Here is a 19,401-nt window from a genome sequence, read left to right on the forward strand (position 1 = left end):
CTCTGAAGAGACTGGGGTGAAAACCGGCTTTGATAAAGCCTCCCACTACAGCAAATGAAGTAATTGTGTTTTAAGTACTTCTGAAAGGAAATGCTTTCGGTATTTGTAAAAGCACGAAGATGGTCTCTTCTGAGGAACTTGGATGGGAAAATCTTGAGATTTTTCTCCCAAGAGGTTATTGAAAGTTTCTTTTTAAGCAACACACATTTTTTAATATGTTGAGAAATAGAACTTAAAGAAGATGGTATTTCAGTTTACCCTAAGTAATTCAGGAAGTGTAAATCAGGAAATAGTTGACTATTTTTGCTCCTTAGCAGAATGAAAAGACACTAGCTCTGGCTTTGATACAAACAGACTGAGATCCATACTTTGAAAGTTGGATAACTTGCTATTTTGTGGGATTTTCTTTTTCAGTTCTATTGGGGATGGAAAGCAATAATTGAGGTCTTAGATGTATATGTGGGTGTGTATATTCACATATTTTTTCTTTTCAACAACTGATGTGTGTGAGAGTTGGGGGGAAATGTGGAAATGATAGAAATAAAAGATAAAGGAATTTTATAAAATTCTAGAATAAACAAAATTGAGTAAATGTCATTTCCCAGGATTCCACTGAACAAACTTGAAACAATTTTACAATAATGAGTGATCCAGTGTTGGGATAGCAACTAGCAGCACATTTGTTTTCCCAGTTTGAAAAATGACCTAAGTCCCAGTATCTTTGGCCCATTTTTCCCATGTAAAGTCCTACATCTTTGGAAAGTTGAGTAGCTGATGCTAATCTCTAAGTAAAGAGCTTTAAACTTGGCCAGAGTGGAAAAATGATATTTACCAAGATCCATTAAATTATACTTCATTTTCACAGCATCCTTGTGGTGTCTAAATGAGATGGGATGTGATTATGATTACAGATAAACGAAAAGCCTTTTGAATGAGATTGATTTAACTCTCACCAAGACACAGGTTATTTCTTATTTTGAAAACTTGATTACTCATAGTGATCGACAATTCTACTGAGAGTTTTGCGGGAGAGTCGAAACCACAAAGATTTTGCTAGCAGAAAAATTCTTTTGACAAGCCACTCTGTTCTATTGCAAATAGAAGGGATCTTATTTTAAACATTCTCCTTGATATTTCTTCTACTTTTTTTGCATATTGGATTTACATTTTTTATTGTGATAAAGTACACATAACAGAAAAACTCAGCATCCTAACCATTTTGAAGTGCAAATTCCATGGCTTTTAGTATATTCACAAAGCTGTGCAACCATCTCCATCATCTGGCTTCTTTCACTTAGCATAATGTTTTCATTGTAACTGTGGATGAGCACTTTGGTCCTGTTTATGGCTGAATAATATTCCATTGCATGGATACACCATGTTTTAAAATCTGTTCATCCGATGATGGACATTTTGGTGGTTTCCAGCTTTGGCTATTGTATGCGTATTGGATTTTTAAAAAAATTTCTTACTCTATTTGCTCCATTTGGTGTTATTTCCATATTTAGACATTTAAAATCTAAAAGGACATTTAGATTTTTTAAAAGATAACTTTATTTCACTAAGACTAGGAAAGACTAGGAAAATCTGAGAGAGCAGTGTGGCTGGAAAACCAGAACCACTGTTTGACTGAGTTAATGTGAAAGTAGTGATATGTCTTCCAAGGAAATGAGTAGGAAGGGTAATCTTAGTATTTTTGTACTTTTTGATTGCCCTCAAGTTTACTCTTTAGTTTACTCGGGTGGGTCATGAATTGAGAGAAATCTGGAGAGCCAGCCTGGGGCAGGAACCAAAATAATGGGCAAGATCAGGCCATTAATTTCTGCAGTAGAAATCTGCTGTAACTGCTGTCCCTGGAGATCAGCTGCTGTGCTGCAAATTCACAGATTTTGCCACTGATGCCTCAAACTCTAAGTAACCCTGTACTTTGAATCAGATTCAAAGTCCCTACAGGAGAGCCTGTCTGGTCATGACTTGTCATTGACCGACGCTCCAGCTGCCAGAGGGAGGGTTAAAGGGAATAGCTATGCCCCTTTAGCTTCTGGAGTGCAGTGCCTGCCTGTGTACCTTCAAACATACTCCACATCAGAAACTTGAAGTTTATTTTTTTATTTATTTGACAGAGATCACAAGTAGGCAGAGAGGCAGAGAGGAGGAAGCAGGCTCCCCGCTGAGCAGACAGCCCGATACGGGGCTCCATCCCAGGACCCTGGGATCATGACCAGAGTCGAAGGCAGAGGCTTTAACCCACTGAGTCACGCAGGCACCCCAGAAACTTGAAGTTTAAAACACAACCCCAACTAGTTCTATTTAGTATCTCTTTCCTATGTTTTTTTTTTTAAGTATCTGCTGATGGGTCTTGACCTGGAGTAGGCATTGTGTGAAGGAGGCAAAGGTAAATAACATCATCCAAGACCTTATAATGTAGCGGGGATGATAGATGAGGAAACAGCCTAGAACATAAAGTTGGGAAAAACTTCCAGACGTTTTGTCATCTGAGAATGTTTCATGTAGGACATAGCACATGACTTACCGCTTAAAAGTACATAAGAAAAATATTCATCTCTCATATTATCTTGATAGTATAATATACATTTATTAAGTCATTCATTTATTAATTCAGTGAACATTTATAGAGAAAAGGCTTGTAGTGTAGTGTCCCAAACTAATATACTTTAAATCAAATGGCAGCGGGGAGGGTCCCTTTTGGAGCTAGTTCATCAAAAACGCAGGTCTACACCAAATGACGTGTCTTGCAGGGCTTCTGTTGAAATGCTTTCCTGATAAGGGTAGTCAAGGGAACACCTGCACTTGGAGTTGTTCAGACCCGAATTATGCCTTCCATGTCTAACGGCGCAAATGCTCGGCTCTCAACTAAGTGCTTGCCCAAATGAGAAGATTGAGGGTACTTTGCTGAATCTGAAAAACTTTTTAACCCCCATCTCCAGATATCTTGAGTTCACCCCAGCCTGAAATTATGATAGCTATTTGATTAGACAAGGATATAAATCAACCCCTAAGTTCTCCTGACAGTATATTGACTTTGCTACCTACACGTCCAGTATTAAAAACATATGGACGTTTATTTAATCAACAAAACAAATCAGAATTTAGACTGCTCTCTAATACTTGCCAAATGCTCAGTTGAGACATCTGGTATTTGAGGAAGTTGGTCTAAGAGAATGTGATTCTTTGTATCTCTTGGCTTCATGAGTTTTATCTCTATATAAAACCAGATCATCTGGAAATAGGCTATTCTGTTTTGGCAAAAATTCCTTTATGGGGTCAGTTGCAACATGATTTTATTCCTTAATCTTTTAGAGTTGATCAATAGAAGCAACATCTTCCAAAGAATGTTTCTTTGTCTTGGGCAAAACCAAAAGATAGCCTCAATTATGTTACCTAGGAGTCCCTGATGTAAGGATTTACATTGGACTTTTTTTTCCCTAAAGTATACTCCCAGGAAAAAGCTTCTAACTTCAGATTCCATTTGTCATGTAGGGACGGTTTACTTATTGATGGACTTACATGAAGCTCAAAGACAGACTAATCCTCTGTACTCGTAAATCTAGCTCAGATTGCTGGTCCTGTGCATGTAAACCATAGAAAAGAAGCTCAAAATCTTATGGTCTTTTTTTTTTTTTAATTGCGATGTAATTCACATACCATAAAATTCACTCTTTATCATCTGTTTTCAGGTGACTTTCAAATACTATTTGTATATAACAATTCTATTGTTATATATTTACAGTATTGTGCAGTCATCACCACTGTATAATTCCTAAACATTTTCAATTTGGAAAAGAAACCCCATGCCTCTTCATAATCCCTCCCCATTTCTCCTCCCTAAACCCCTGACAAACTCTAACCTACTTTCTGTTTCTATGGACTTGCCCATCATGCACACTTCATAAAAATATAATCATATACCCTTTTTGTCTGGTTTCTTTCACTTAGCATAATGTTTTCAAGGTTCATCCATGTTTTAGATTATTTGTTTATTTACTTATTTGACACAGAGAGAGAGAGATCACAAGCAGGCAGAGAGGCAGGCAGAGAGAGGTGTGAAGCAGGCGCCCCACCGAGCAGAGAGCCTGATGCGGGGCTCGATCTCAGGATCCTGAGATCATGGCCTGAGCTGAAGGCAGAGGCTTAACCCACTGAGCCACACAGGCATCCCCATGTTTTAGTATGTATCAATGCTTCATTATTGTTTATGGCTCAATAATATTCCATTGTATAGGTATATCTGCACTGATTATCCATTTATCAATTGATGAATAGTTGAGTTGTTTCCATTTTTTGGCTCTTATGAAAATGTTGTTAAGAACATCCATGTACAAGTTTTTGTGTGAACTTGTTTTCAGTTTCTCTTGTGTATATACTTAAGGCAAGGGTAGGAGCAAGAATACTAGTTAGAAGGCCATCAAACTGCCCAGATGAGATATTTTGGTGACTCAGATCAGAATGGTAGCAGAGAACTTGGTGATAAGTGGTTTGATCCTGAATATATTTTAAAAGTAGATCCAATATGACTTTCTGGCAGATTGGATGTTAATTGGGAATTGAGAAGAATCAAGAAAGAGGCATCAAGAATGAGTGAAAGGTTTTTGGATTGAGCAAGTGGGAAGATGGTATTGTCTAAACTGAGATGGGGAATACTGTAGATGAAGCAGGTGTGGGGAGAAAGATCATTTCTGTTTTGGACATGTTAATTTTGGGATGTCTATTAGACATCCAAGTAGATATGCTTATAAGGCTCAAGTCTGGATTTTATTAGTGAGGTTTGAGCTGGAGCTATATATTTGAAAGTCACCTGGAAACAGATGATACAGATTTATGGGACTGGTGACATATCCAAGAGTTTATGTCTAAATCAAATTTAGACAGGGAATATAAGAAGACTAAGGGCTGGGGGCGCCTGGGTGGCTCAGTGGGTTAAAGCCTCTGCCTTTGGCTCGGGTCCTGATCCCAGGGTCCTGGGATTGAGCCCCACGTGGGGTTCTCTGCTTAGTGGGGAGCCTGCTTCCTCCTCTTTCTCTATCTGCCTACTTGTGATCTCTGTCAGTCAAATAAATAAATAAAATCTTTAAAAATAATTAAAAAAGTAGACTAAGGGCTGAGCCCTAACAAGTGGGAGAAGAGAAGTAGTAAAGCCAAAGGAGATGAGAGAGGACAACCCACAGGGTAGGAGGATGTGATATCCTGGAAACCAAGGGACGAAAGTGTATCAAGGCAAGACAGTGGTCATATATATCAAAAGTTGCTGAGAATTCAAGTAAAATGAGGACTGAAAACTGACTGTTGGTTTCAGCAATGTGCATGTCATTGACATTAACAATTTAAGTGGAGTGAGTGGGGCAAAAGCATAAGAGATAGTGAAAGGAAAGAAATAAAAGATAATATAGAACTTTTTGAAGGGATTTTGTTGCAAAGAGGAGCAAAGAGATGTGAGCAGTGGTTGGTGGGGGAAGCGGGGTTAGGAGATGTTTGGTAGCTCCATTTCCCTGGAAGCACTCAGTTTCCCATGGATAAATTATTAATAGAGACCTGCCATTGTAGGAATATCATGTTCAATTACTATTGAATGTTTTTGTTTCTCCAGATTCATTTGTTAATTCCTAATCTCAAATGTGAGGTTATGAGGAGATGGGGCCTTTGGGAAGTGATTAGGCCATGAGTGTAGAGCTCCCATGAATGGGATTTGTGTTCTTATAAAAGAGACCCAGAGAGCTCCCTCACCCCTCCTACCATGTGATGACACAGCAAGAACATGCACATCTATAAACGAAGAAGTGGCCTTTTACCAGACACCAAATCTGCCAGGACCTTGACCTTGGATTTCTCAACATCCAGAACTGTGGGAAATAAATTTCTGTTGGCTATGAACTACCCAGCCTTCTCAGAAGCATGAACAGATTAAGGCAAAAGTGGATCATTTCTATCAAAAGTCTTCCTTCATTCCACCTATTTTTTTAAATCAGATAAGTTTAGATGATTGTCCCGTTAGTGAACTCACCATAAACTAGTTTATCTTTCTTTAACTTCATATCCCTTTAATAAGCTCCTTCTCTTTCAAGTCTGGCTTGTCCTTCATCCATGTTCCATGGGCACATTCCTTACTGCTTCTACTTCTTTGTCCATAAAGGTCCATACATTTCCTGTCCAAATCCTTGGGCCTCACTCAGGCCCTAAGACATCTGTGAAGACTTTCTTATCTGCAGGATGTTTTTTTAATCTGTGCTTCCTGTGGGACATAAAAATTGTCATTACACAATTTTCCTCTTAATTCTATAATGCCATATATTATTTTTTATTTTTATTTTTTTTTATTCTTTATTTCCCAGAAAGATTATACAAAGTAGGATTGGCTACTCTTAATTGTGTGCCAGATCGTTCCAAGTCCTTGATATGTATTAACTCAATTTGTCCACATTATAATCCTGTAATAGATGTAGTTTTGTTACTTCTCCATATGAGGAAATTGAGGCTCAGATCAAGAAACTTTGCAAGGTCACAGAAAAATATGGTACCAGGATGCAAGTGCAAGCAAAGGCAAAGGGCCTCTTGGGTATGATGAGTAGGTCCCCTACGGCACCCGGTTATTCAATAAACATGACCTGATTGATGTGGCCAGCCACCTTCTTACACATAAATCCCTTTTAGTCTTTGTGTGGGGGGGGGGCGGGCGGCAAGTCTTAATACCATTCTGCCTCGTGATCTTATCATTGTGGCATGTTTAAGTAGACAGTAGTGAGGAGGTGTAGCAGTGGGGGAAAAGTCATCATGCAGGCCAACAAGAGAAATGTTTTTCACTTTCTGAAAAGTCACTTATAGTAATAATGAGGTGCTTGGCATAATCTAAGTAGAAGTTAGCTGAAGCAAATCCACAGTGTTATTTTCCTTCACACAGAGGCTTCACAGTTCTAGCAGACGTGTAGTTTGGGCACAGGGAATTAGATCCTACACGTTTCCAAGAAGCTGCTGGTTGAGTGATTGCCTGGGTGAGAACAAAATCACAGAGTCCAGTATGTGGCTGTACAGGTCCCTGGAACGTGCTAATCTGGGGTGAGGAAGAAGAATAATTTTCCTGAAAAAGTGCTATATCCTAAAGGAAGTAAAAGTGTTTTTTAAGTTCTTCCATGAGACCACTGGGTATGAAGCTTAAATAAACAAAGCAAGGGAAGTCTATCAGTTGTCCTGAAAGCATTTCCATATGATCACTAATAGCACACTCTGCTGAGAATTTGGATATTTGTTAGCAAACTGAGTCTCAAACTGTGTCAGTTGAGTTAATGAATATTTTATGGAATGAAAAGGAAACCTCTCAGTGGTGTAGAGAGATTCACCGTTTTTAACTAGAATGGAACTATGTGGGATCCTGTATTAATCAGATGGATTTTCTACTCTCTTACATTCCATTTTGTGCTTAAAAAAAAGAAGTTTATCATTGGAGAATAGATTCATATCCTGATTTTTAAAATCAAAGATGGTTCTCCAGAATGAAGTACTATCAAAACTCAGTATTTAGCCAAAAATATTGGGGCTGATTTGAGCAAGAAAATTCTAGAGTGGGAAGAATCAATCTCCATAATGTCTCTGAGGGCCTTGGATTCCCCAGTCATCATAATGATTGTAGTATTGTCATTGGACGTGACTATGAGTAGTGAGTCCTGGGAAGTTAAGAACACGATTTACAACTTGAATGATCCATCAGAAATTGACCAACGAGGCTTGTGTTATTTCTGTTAGAAGTCCTTATATGGCAGCTTACTTGTTTTCGAACTTAAACCAGGAGACTCCTGGTGATGACTAACTTCAGTTCTGATACCTTTTGCATATTGTCTTTCAAACCTACTGAGATTTGGCTTGCTTTTACCTCCAAGGCAGGACTGCTGGTCACTCATCATATTATCTGCATGACAGACCCACTGGCCTTTTAGGCCTTTTCTTATTATTTATATGGTTTGGGCTCAAAATCCAGTTTCTTATTCTGGCCTGTAGGACACTGGCCCCTGCCTCCTCTTTTTCTTAGCATTCTCTGCTTATCTACTGAACTTTAGACACACTGACCTATTACTGATGTTCCAACCGCAAACTCATTTCCTGCTCAGGGGCTTTGCCCTCGCTCTTCCTTCTGCTTGGAATGTTGATCTGTAGACTTTCACATGATCACCTCCATCTCCTCGTTCCTGCTTCAGCTAGAACATCAACGACTTAAAAAGGTCCTTGGCGACCCTAATTGAAGCAGCTATCACCCTCACCAAGTCTCTGCTCACTTTGTTTTCTTCAAAACACAGTATCAGGAATTATTTTCAACACGTTTGTAATTTGTTCCTCTTACTAAAATAATAGCTCTTTGAGGAAGGGGCTTCACCTAATACAACACCGTTGCGTTGTCTCCCTTTCCATTCTACCTTATTAACCCCGTAGTCATCAGTGTTAGCCTTTGTGCATCTGTCTGCATCATTTAAGTTCTGCTAGGGTAACGTTCCTTCTGAGATCCAACTCACTGCATAGCAAAATCCACTTCAACACTCACTGATTAACCCAATGTTTCTTTTATAAACGTAAGTCAAATCTAATGTCTTTTTTACAGATTTTTACTTAAATTCTAGTTAGTTAATATATCATGTAATATTGGTGTCAGGAGTAGAATTTGGTGATTCATCACTTACCTATAATATCCAGTGCCCATCACAGCAAGTGTTCTCCTTAATCCCCATCACCCATTTATCCCATCCCCCACCCACCACTCACTGTCAACCTTCCGTTTGTTCTGTGTCCTGAAGACTCTCCTATGGTTTGTCTCCCTCTCTTTCTTCTCTCCCCCTTCCCATGAGTTCATCATTTGTTTCTTAAATTCTACATATGAGTGAAATCATATGGTATTTGTCTTTCCCTAACTTATTTGGCTTAGCATAGTACATTCTAGCCCCATCTACATTGTTGTAAATGGCAAGATTTCATTATTTCTGATGGTTGAGTAGTATTGCATTATATATATGTATATCACAACTCTATCATATCTTCTTTATCCATTCATCAGACAATGGATACTTTGGCTCTTTCCATAGTTAGGCTACTGTTGATAATGTTGCTATAAACATCAGGGTGCTTGTACCTCCTCAAATAAGTATTTTTGTATCCTTTGGGTAAATACTTAGTAGTATATTTGCTGGGTCATAGGGTAGTTCTATTTTTAACTTTTTAAGGAGCCTCCATACTGTCTTTCAGAGTGCGTACACCAGTTTTCATTCCCACCCACAGTGTAAGAGGATTCCCCTTTCTCTGCATCCTTGCCAACATCTGTTGTTTTCTGTGTTGTTCATTTTGGCCATTCTGACTGGTGCGAGGAGTTATCTCATTGTGGTTTTGATTTGTATTTCCCTGATGAGTGATGTTGAGTATCTTTTCATGTGTCTTTTAGCCATCTGGATGTCTTCTTTGGAAAAATGTCTATTCATGTCTTCTACCCATTTCTTTTTCTTTTTTTTTTTAAGGTTTTATTTATTCGACAGGCAGAGATCACAAGCAAGCAGAGAGGCAGGCAGAGAAAGAGAGAGAGGTGGAAGCAAGCTCCCTGCTGAGCACAGAGCCCAATGCAGGGCTCAATCCCAGGACCCTGGGATCATGACCTGAGCCGAAGGCAGAGGCTTTAACCCACTGAGCCACCCAGGTTCCCCTCTTCTGCCCATTTCTTAACTGGATTATTTGGTTTTTAGGTGTTGAGTTTGAGAAGTTCTTTATGTATTTTGGATATTAACCCTTTCTCAGATGTCATTTGCAAATATCTTCTCCCTTCCTAGGCTGCCTTTTAGTTTTGTTGATTGTTTCCTTCTCTGAGCGGAAGCTTTTTATCTTGATTAGGTCCCAATAGTTGCTTTTGTTTTCTTTGCCTAAAATTTGTACAGAACCGCAAAAGACCCTGAATAGCCAAAGCAATCCTTAAAAAGAAAAGCAAAACTGGAAGCATCATGATTCCGGACCTCAAGCTATGTTACAAAGCTGTAGTAATCAAAACAGTATCATACTGGCATAAAACCAGACACGTAGATCAATGGACCAGAGTAGAAAACCCAGAAATGGACCCACAGCTGTATGGTCAACTAATCTTTGACAAAATGGGAAGGAATATCCAATGGAAAAGACAGTCTATTCAACAAATGGTGTTGGGAAAACTGGACAGCAGCGTGCAGAAGAATGAAACTGGCCCCCTTTCTGTTGGGGTTAATGTAGAGCATGAAATCAGCCATAATACCTGGCTTGTTAAAATGTAACACAGAGGCCACTAGGGGCAGGGAGGGTTTCAGAGAAGGGCATAGGCCTTTGGAATGCTGAGGCCTGTGTGACCACTCTGCTGTAGGAATGCCATGGGGAATTGCCTTTCCCAGAGCTTTCTTAGCCCAACAGTAGCCCTTTGATCTAAGATGTATGCATTGTCCCTTAGGCTATGTTTAGCAGAACTCGTAGAACATACAGATTAGCATATTGTATCTTTCCCATAAACAGATGTTCCCATAAACAGAGTTTCCAATAAACTCCTAGTTCCAGTAAGGCCCCTTGTCACATATCATGTGCTTGAAAACAGTGATAAGGATTTGTGATTATCTTGAAGGACCAAGAAAAGCAGGAACAAAGAAGGGCAAAGGGCCTTTGTCTCTGAGCATTGACCCCCTTGTCTTCTCTCTTTCACAGCAAAGTTTAGAGTAATCTTTCATTTGTACAGGGATTGCTGGCCATTACCGGCACCCTTCTCATGCCATACAAAAAATAAATTCAAAATGGATGAAAGACCTAAATGTGAGACAGGAAACCATCAGAAGACAAGAACACAGGTAACAAACCTCTTCAACTTTGGCCATAGCAACTGCTTATTAGACACGTCATTGGAAGCAAGGCAAACAAAAGTCAAATCTAATTTCTACCCAGTTCCAAAAACTAACAAAGAAATATGTAGAATCTTGATTCTGAGGCACAATAATCTTTTTAACTAAAAAATTTCAAGGTCACTTGTAACAGACATTTATTATGTTGCTTCCTTGTATCCCTTCCTTTTAGGGACTCCTCATTCTATCTTTGGAATCCTTATGTGAGCTGCCATCTTTGTACATGACCCACTTTTCTTGGCCTCTGACTGGTTGAGGGGTAGGTACCTAAAACTGAACCAGTCAAAGACTTCCAGGTCACAGTGATTGAATTTTGGGTGCTTAAAGTCCCTCAACGAGATCTGTTTTAGGTGTTGCTGGCAGAGAAGAATTCTTTCCTTTTTGGGAACAGAGATGAATGGATTTGAGTTTAGAAGGGCAAGTAGTCTGTCCCTGGGTTTGTGGAAAAGTCAGTTGTCAGTTGGAGACAATAAAGCCACCCTCCCATCACCTCCTGCTCCGTCTCACAGAAGTGGAGATGAGAGATGGAGGGTCTGGAGGACACTTGTTTCCTTGGTACCAGCCATTGATTGATTGATAACATTTAGTGTTTGATTACTTTATCACTACTGTTTAATCACTACTGTAGTCATTGATTACATTTCTAGCTTTTTTTTTAAATTAATTTTATTATTTTTTTAAACACATAATATATTTTTATCCCCAGGGGTACAGGTCTGTGAATCGCCAGGTTTACACATTTCACAGCACTCACCATAGCACATACCCTCCCCAATGTCCATAACCCCACCTCCCCTCTCCCAACCCCCCCTCCCCCCATCAACCCTTAGTTTGTTTTGTGAGATTAAGAGTCACTTATGGTTTGTCTCCCTCCCAATCCCATCTTGTTTCATTTACTCTTCTCCTACCCCTTTAGCCCCCCATGTTGCACATTTCTAGCTTTTGATACTCAGATATTCCAGTGCTTTTTTGGGTACTAAAATCCTGAATTTTTTGGTTTGTATAAAACTATTAACTGAATATATACATGAAGTATGTATATATATTTTAATCCCTGATGGTTAAATTATTTAATCTTATATCATGATTCATAGTCTGACTTAATTGAATAAAGGTGATTTTCTATATTTCTATAATATTCAAGAAGAGGAAGAAATGGGCAATTGACAAAGCAACACTTCTGTTAGAAAAATTAATTCTACTCTGGTTTGCTGTCTTTCTGAACTAGTGGATTAAAAAATGACATATTGTAGTTGAAACTGGAAATCTCTCCTTTTATATAAATCAACTGAAGGAAACAAAAAGCACTTTCTTTGAGTTTAAACACAGGTTGCTGTCAATAAAATGTTGAGTCAATAAAATATTTTCTTAAAGATAATAAAAAGATTATTCAAGAAGGTTTTCTACAAGTTATCAGAAAAGCAATGGAATTTTTTGAACATAAAAACAGCCCAAAGGAAATAGTTGGACCAGTGTAGATTCTGAAAGAGGTAGACTCTTTTCTTAAAAGTATAGTTACAACAGGACACCGTTTACTCAATTTGCTTTATGAGATTGAACTTTAAAAATGATCAAGTGATATTTTAATTTAAAATTTTTATGATTGGTTAATTTTTTCACTTTTAATGAAATGTTTATTTTAAATAGTACTTTATTAATTTTACTTTCTAATTTATACTAGAATGATAGTGTATATTTAATAGTTATATTTTACAAATTTATATTTTCATGTTATAATTTTATAATTTTAGATCAATATGGATTACACACCTAGTGTCATTGATTTTTTAATTTTATGAAATATCAATACTGTGATTTAATTTAATTTTATAACTTTCCCCTCTTTGCTTTGAGATAGTTTTTATCACTTATACTTATAGATCATTGCCTAATACAGTTCTTATGCTCTACCTCTGAGACAAATGAATAAAATGATATATTCTCAGTTAGGATTTCAAAAATATTTTTAAAAGCACTAGGTTTACGGGACTCCTGGTGGCTCAATTGGCTAAACGTCTGCCTTTGACTCAGGTCATGATCCTGGGGTCCTGGGATCTAGTTGGGCTCCTTGCTTAGCAGGAAGCCTACTTCTCTCTCTGCCTGCTGCTCCCCCTGCTTGTGCTCTCTCTCTCTGACAAATAAACAAAATCTTTAAAAAAAAATACTAGATTTAGGGGCTCCTGAGTGGCTCAGTTGGTTAAGGGTCTGCCTTCTACTCAGGTCATGATCCCAGGATCCTGGGATCCAGCCCCGCATCAGGGTTCCTGCTCAGTGGATGCCTACTTCTCCCTCTCCAGCTCCCCCTGCTTATGTTCCCTTTGTTGCTATGTCTGTTGGTCATAAATTAAAAAAAAAAAAATTTTTTTTTTTAGAAAAAAAAATCCTAGGTTTACTGCAAAAATTAACTCAGACTTTATGATCTCCTTTAAACGTTTCTGCTGGTGGGAGTTTTTCCATATAAAGTGTGATCTGAGGTGTCTACCAGGCAGATGGTTCTATAGTGGTATTCATTTATGTTTTATTTGAGACCCATTGTGCCTTTTTGTCAAAATTTCCAGGTCATCCTCTACTTGACAGAATAATTTAACTAGCTTTTAATATTAACATGTCTATAGGAACCAAACCGAGATAATAATATGACGGGATTCAAGAAAATATTTCTGAATCCAGATAGCTAAAGGTTTAGTGGAAATGTTCCAAATTCTGAACGGGATACTTAGAATTGCAAATAGTGTATCTTGTCTACTACACCAGGCATTTATATTTCACAACCAGCTGCTAATACTGAGGTTGGAAACTCAGATTATTTTTCCCCAACAATAACCATCATAGAACAGACTTTGTCCTTCCCCAGCAATGTGTAACTTTTCTAGGTAATTCTTGCCCTGTTCTCTTGCTGCCAGAAGTAAAGAAGCCCTTGGTTTCTGGGCATCTGTGCTGACCTTCATTTTTAAGTCTGCAACCCCAACCTGATGATAACACAAGTGTTAAGTGTTGTGTTAACTAAATACCGAGTGTCTTGATCAAGAGTAGGCAAAGGATAGGTCAGCTGTCTAGAGATCTGGTTGCTTTCCTAAGCCTTGAAACGTATCCTTCCTTTCAGAATATCAGGATGTTTTAGAATTCTGGATAAGTTCTATCTTCTCATTTCCGGGACAGAGGAAGAATCATACATTCTTTTTCATATTCAATAATTGAATCATACATTCAATTATTCTATATGTCTTATGGCCACGTGATTCAAGAAGCAAATTTGCAAACCCTTTTGCTTTTCTCTGTTGTGTTGCCTTTAGTCCCAGAGTGGTGGGGGTCTTGCCCTGGGCGCCATGATTTAGAGCAGTGGTTCTCCACCAGGCTTAACTTTGCCCTTTAGGGGTTATTTGGAAATGTTCATAAGACCTTTTTAATTATCAGTCCAGGAGCGCTGGGGTGGCTGCTAGCATCTAGTGGGTAGCAGTGGGGGTGATGCTGAACGTCCTACAGAGCTCAAGACAGCCTCACACAGTAAATAATTATCTGGTGTAAAATGTCAGTAGTGCCAAGGATGAGAAACCCTAATATAGAGGGACCACTATGGCCTTTCTCCCCGGCCATGCCTCACCCCAGGGGGCAAGGAGTCTGTCCGCCAAGGAGTTAGGCCACCGGGTGCCTGGTCAATGATCTAGAGCAATGCTCTCGAAGTGTAGTCCCAGACCCCAGCAGCAGCATCACCTGGGATCTTGTTAGAAAGATTGCTTTGAGGACCTCAGACCTAGCGAATCTGGGGATGGGGCCAACAAGCTTTGTTGTAATAGGCCCTTCCAGTGATTCTGATGAATGCCAAAGTTTGAAAATCACTGTTCCAAGGAGTCCAAAATGCTGTATTTGAACCTAAAAGATACATGTTGTCAAGATGGGGAGATTAGAATACATTTTCTTTAACAACTTGTTAACTTGATTTATAACGTCTAAATATGTTGACATATGGTATTGGGCCTCCATTTTTACCCTTACTCACAAATGTTTGGTCCCACAAATGTTTGGGGTGGGTCTGTATCTCTGTCCCAATTTTCTCAGGCTGTCAAATGAAGGCATTGGATTAGATTGTTCCTTCATTTCCTTCTCTGTATATGATTTCATCGCTACTATAGAAGTGTTTAGATCTGATTTTATTCCTGCACACACTTTTTCCCCCCAGCTGGGCTTGTCTTTTTATTTATTTTTTATTTAAATTCAACTAGCCAACACACCATTAGTTTCAGATGTAGAGTTCAAGTGTATAACACCCAGTGCTCATCACATCATGCCTGCACACACGTTCTTAGGATACAGTGACCTTGATGCCCAGTCACTGCTAAAATGTTTATTGTTCTTCTGCTCTCTACCCAACAGGATTTCTTTAATTTTGTAAAATATGGAAAAAGATAAGTCAAATGCATACCAATTGTCAAACAAAATTTGAGCCGCTAAGTTCCGGATACCTTTTCATAGCATGATTTAAATATATACATAGTTATAAAATTTAAAACCACATACACATATATTCTTGATGATATGTAAACTGGCATTAGTCTTTCAAAATATTGATCAAAATTAAGTAAAATAATTTGATCAGAACTTTTTGATCAAAATTTGATCAAAATTAAATTAAAAAAATAAATTTTGATTTGATATTTTTATTTATGGGAAATTATTTTTATTTTCAGGAAATTATTTTTATTTCTACAAAATTATGAATGTAGGCAGAGGTGAATAGTTAGGAGTGTTAACTGCTGCTTTTTTGTTATAATAAGAATTAGAAATAACCTACATGTGCATCAATAGTGGATTGGCTAAGTAAGTGTAGGTACAGCCATATAATAGTTAACACTCGGGAGCTATAAAAGGAACAGAGAGTGTGCTGGTAATGAAGGGGGACCATGTGGTGTTCAAAGTGTTAGGAGTGGTACCCTGGCCTCAGACTACAAGTCATCTACTCACTATGTGACTTTGGGCCAGTTACTTACTCTCTTATTGCCTCAATTTTTTCATCTCCAAAATAGGGATTAATAACGCCTTCTTTCCAGCATTGTTGAGAGGATTAAATAAGGTGAAATGAGTTCGTCTTTCAGTGCAGCTGACAAATGTCAACTATTATTATGGAAAAACTTCCAAGACAAATCACTAAAAAAATATATATCAATACAATGAGTATAGACTAAAAAAAAAGAGGATGTATATGTGAATTATAGCTAGAGCTTGGCAAGGACACTCTCATTTTACGGTGGTCATTTCTACACATCTGAGATGGGAAGAATATTTTTTCATCGTATAATTTTTGTTCTTTTTTTTCCGTATGTAAGTATTACTTTTATAACCTTAAAAATTATTTAAAGAAAAATAAGAAGGAAATCATGCAGATGCTCAGATCCTGTAAGATGGCAGAAATAGAGCCATATGGATTCACTGATATTTTTTTAATGAGCCATAGAATGGTACTGAATGGTGCTGAAAGATTTATTTTTGTGCGTGAGAAGCATTCTAGGGCTTAAGAATTTCATGGAAAACTAATTTTTATAATGACATTCCCCTGTTCTTGATGATGAATTTCTTGTATTTTCCACTTGACATAACTAAAAGATTCAGACTAAATCGCCTTTCTTGTTGGAGGTTAATGAATGAAATGCAGAAACATCCCAGGTGCAATGGTCTGTGGAGACCTTTCTCAGGGCAACTGAAGGTGCCTTGTGGGTTGAAAGACTGAAGTGTCTTTTGCCATGATTTTTCTGTCCACCATCGGGCAAATCCTACGCTGAACAGACTTCCTTGTGCGAGTCCCTTTTGCCCTATAAATACCCACTTCAAGAATGACTTAATTAAACAACAGATCTATCTTCCTTTGGCTTTTGGCCAAGTGCCTGGATTTAGGAGGCCCTCAAGCTCTTCGACGGTAGAAAGGAATTCTCAGGATGCAGGTATCAGGAGAAACACCGTCGGTGGTGTTTGTGACCTCTGTCTGACTTTTAATCGCTTTCCTCTCACCTATGTCTCCACACACAAAAATTCTGAGACTGACAGAAAGCCAGACTCTCATTTTGGTCAGGGAAACAGAACTTTTCATTTTGCAGCAGGTTTTGTGAAGTCTTCAGTCGTCCCACCGTTCATTCAAGTTCCTGAATACATTTCTGTCTTGTGGAACTCTTCTTACAGTGTGGTCAGGGTTCATGCTCTGTGTCTTAAAATCAAATGGTTAGACTGCATTCATGAAGGGCGTTGCCTTGTTTTTTCTTTGGCTACTCTGTCATCAAGTGTTCTCTTTAGAGGCTTTCCTCTTTTATAAGTAACAGGATTTGGGGAAGGTTTGGTTCCTTTGTTTTCTATTATGAGATTACAATAGTTTTAAATTAATAATCAGCTGAAATGTTCATTTTTCTTTCAATGCTGTGGAGTCTAACCTTGCTTCCCTTCCTGTGCCTTCCCACCTACCCTGCCCCCTCCCTTTTTTTTTTTGAAAAATGGCATCCCGTTATTGGAAAGAAAAGTCACTAAGCCTGCAAACTTGATGCTACTACAACTTCAGGATTTCCAGGTTCATTTGAGCTCTGAGTGCTGCCATTCTTCTCACTTATCTTTTTTTTGGGGAGAGGGCGGGTGTCATAACTCATTGACAAGATGGCAAAATTTAGATTATAAGTATGTAGTTGAATACATGAATAACCTGTATTTCTCTTAGGAAATTCTATGTGATGCCTTTAAAAACTTTTTAAAATTTGAATTCGATCTAGTTAGCATACAATGTATTATTAGTTGCAGGGGTAGAATTTAGTGATTCATCAGTTGCTTATAACACCCAGTGCTCATTCCATCAAGTGCCCTCCTTAATGTCCATCACTCAGTTACCCCATCTCCCACCCACCAGCCCTCCAGCAACCCTCAGTTTGTTTCCTAGAGTTAAGAGTCTCTTGTGGTTTACCTGTTTTCATTTTATTTTATTTTTCCTTCCCTTCCTCTACGTTTATCTTCTCATTCATCCTTGATACATTTCTCCAAACATTTCCACCAGGGAATGAATCCATATACATGTCACTTTTCTCGTCAACTCGCCACCCCAACTTTCATCAAAGGAGCTTACCTTTTACTTGAGAAGAAAGATAGAGGCTATCTGATTTGAATTCTTTACCCCCCTCCAGCTTCAGCAAAATACAACTTTCCTTCCAGGATTGGAGGCAACTTTCTTTCTTCTTATCTAAATTAATTCCTCCACCTCTCTTACCCTTGGGCGTTAGGTGATGACAGTCCAAATGGTTTCCTGCAAATATGGATTGCCTAAAAGAACCAATTATTTCATTTAGAATAGAATATTTTACACAAAACCTGAATACTTTTGAAACTTAAGGTTTTAAATCTTGGATACAGTGTAACCGTATTTATTTGAATGATTGAATGAGACATTCACAGGAAAATATTGATAGAAGTTGACTAAGAATATAGGTAAGAGCAAAATAATGTTAATTCCCATCTCTATTTTCTAGAGTTTTTTCTTAATTTTTAGTACATGAAGATTTTGCAGTATGTTGAAAAACTTCATTATAATTTTATACTGTCCAAATAGACACTAAGTGGCCATCAATTTTCTATACTTATTATTATTATTTTTTAGTTTATTTACTTTAAGGTATTGCTGCACTGCAAGAAAAGAGGAGGGAAAAAATCCCAGGCAGATAAACTATTCTCCTTTTTGTCATTTCTGCCCAAAGTTGCTCTCATTTTTAAGATATTGGAAATTTCACGTCATATACATTAGAATTCTAACACCTCATGAAGTTCTGACATGGAGAGAATGATTACAATTGCTGTAACCATTTCGATCTTTATTGCTTTAGTATACTTATAGGAGCTTCCTCTCTTGCTGATCACATTCCATGCCACATTTCCCTCTTTGAATATTGACTTATAATGCAATGCTTTTTCTGAGAGACAGTGAGTACTAAGGAATGAAATTGTCTGGTCAAAGATCACTGTACTTTGAATATGTCATTCTTACTTGTCCTTATATTAGAGAACCATCTGTGACGGAACTGGTACAGGAACAGGAGCAAGACCAGCTGTGGCTGACATTACACTCCAGCTGGGAGAGCCTCAATGGGACCACTTTGCATGAACTACTGGTAAAAGGGTAAGACCCCTTGCACAAGAGCTGTGCAGAGTGGATTATGGAGCAAAAGTCTATCATCAGGGACCTCCTCCTGTTTCTAATTTAAGATAATCCACATTTATCAAGTCAATAAAGAACTTCCATCGAATGGTGATTTGCCTTTATATTTCAACACTGTTTGGCTTTATCTCTTCTTTCTAGACATAGATCATTTTTTCTCTTACTAACTATCTGTTTGGTTTTTTTTTTGACAATTACAGAAACTATCATGGGGAAGGAAGAGGAACTTGGGTTCTAATTTTGGAGTTTTTTCCACATCCTATTCAAAGTAGATTCTCCTATCTGCAGTTCGTATCCTATCTGCAGTTCGTACAGTTGCTACATGAGCTAGTTAGCAGG

The 19,401-nt window shown here is 38.1% G+C and overlaps 1 protein-coding gene across 1 annotated transcript in view; it reads left to right on the top strand.

The window, feature by feature from the left end:
* LOC111149076 (corin, serine peptidase) overlaps positions 1-19,401 on the top strand; it is a 247,662-nt gene that overhangs the window by 201,442 nt on the left and 26,819 nt on the right. The window contains exon 17 of the mRNA XM_022505983.1: positions 18,907-19,023. Within this exon, the coding sequence (XP_022361691.1) occupies positions 18,907-19,023 (117 nt within the window). The remainder of the gene's footprint in view (positions 1-18,906; positions 19,024-19,401) is intronic.

This window comes from Enhydra lutris, unplaced genomic scaffold, assembly GCF_002288905.1.
Source record: "Enhydra lutris kenyoni isolate GAN:26980312 unplaced genomic scaffold, ASM228890v2 scaffoldscaffold21, whole genome shotgun sequence".
Lineage (NCBI taxonomy): Eukaryota > Metazoa > Chordata > Mammalia > Carnivora > Mustelidae > Enhydra > Enhydra lutris.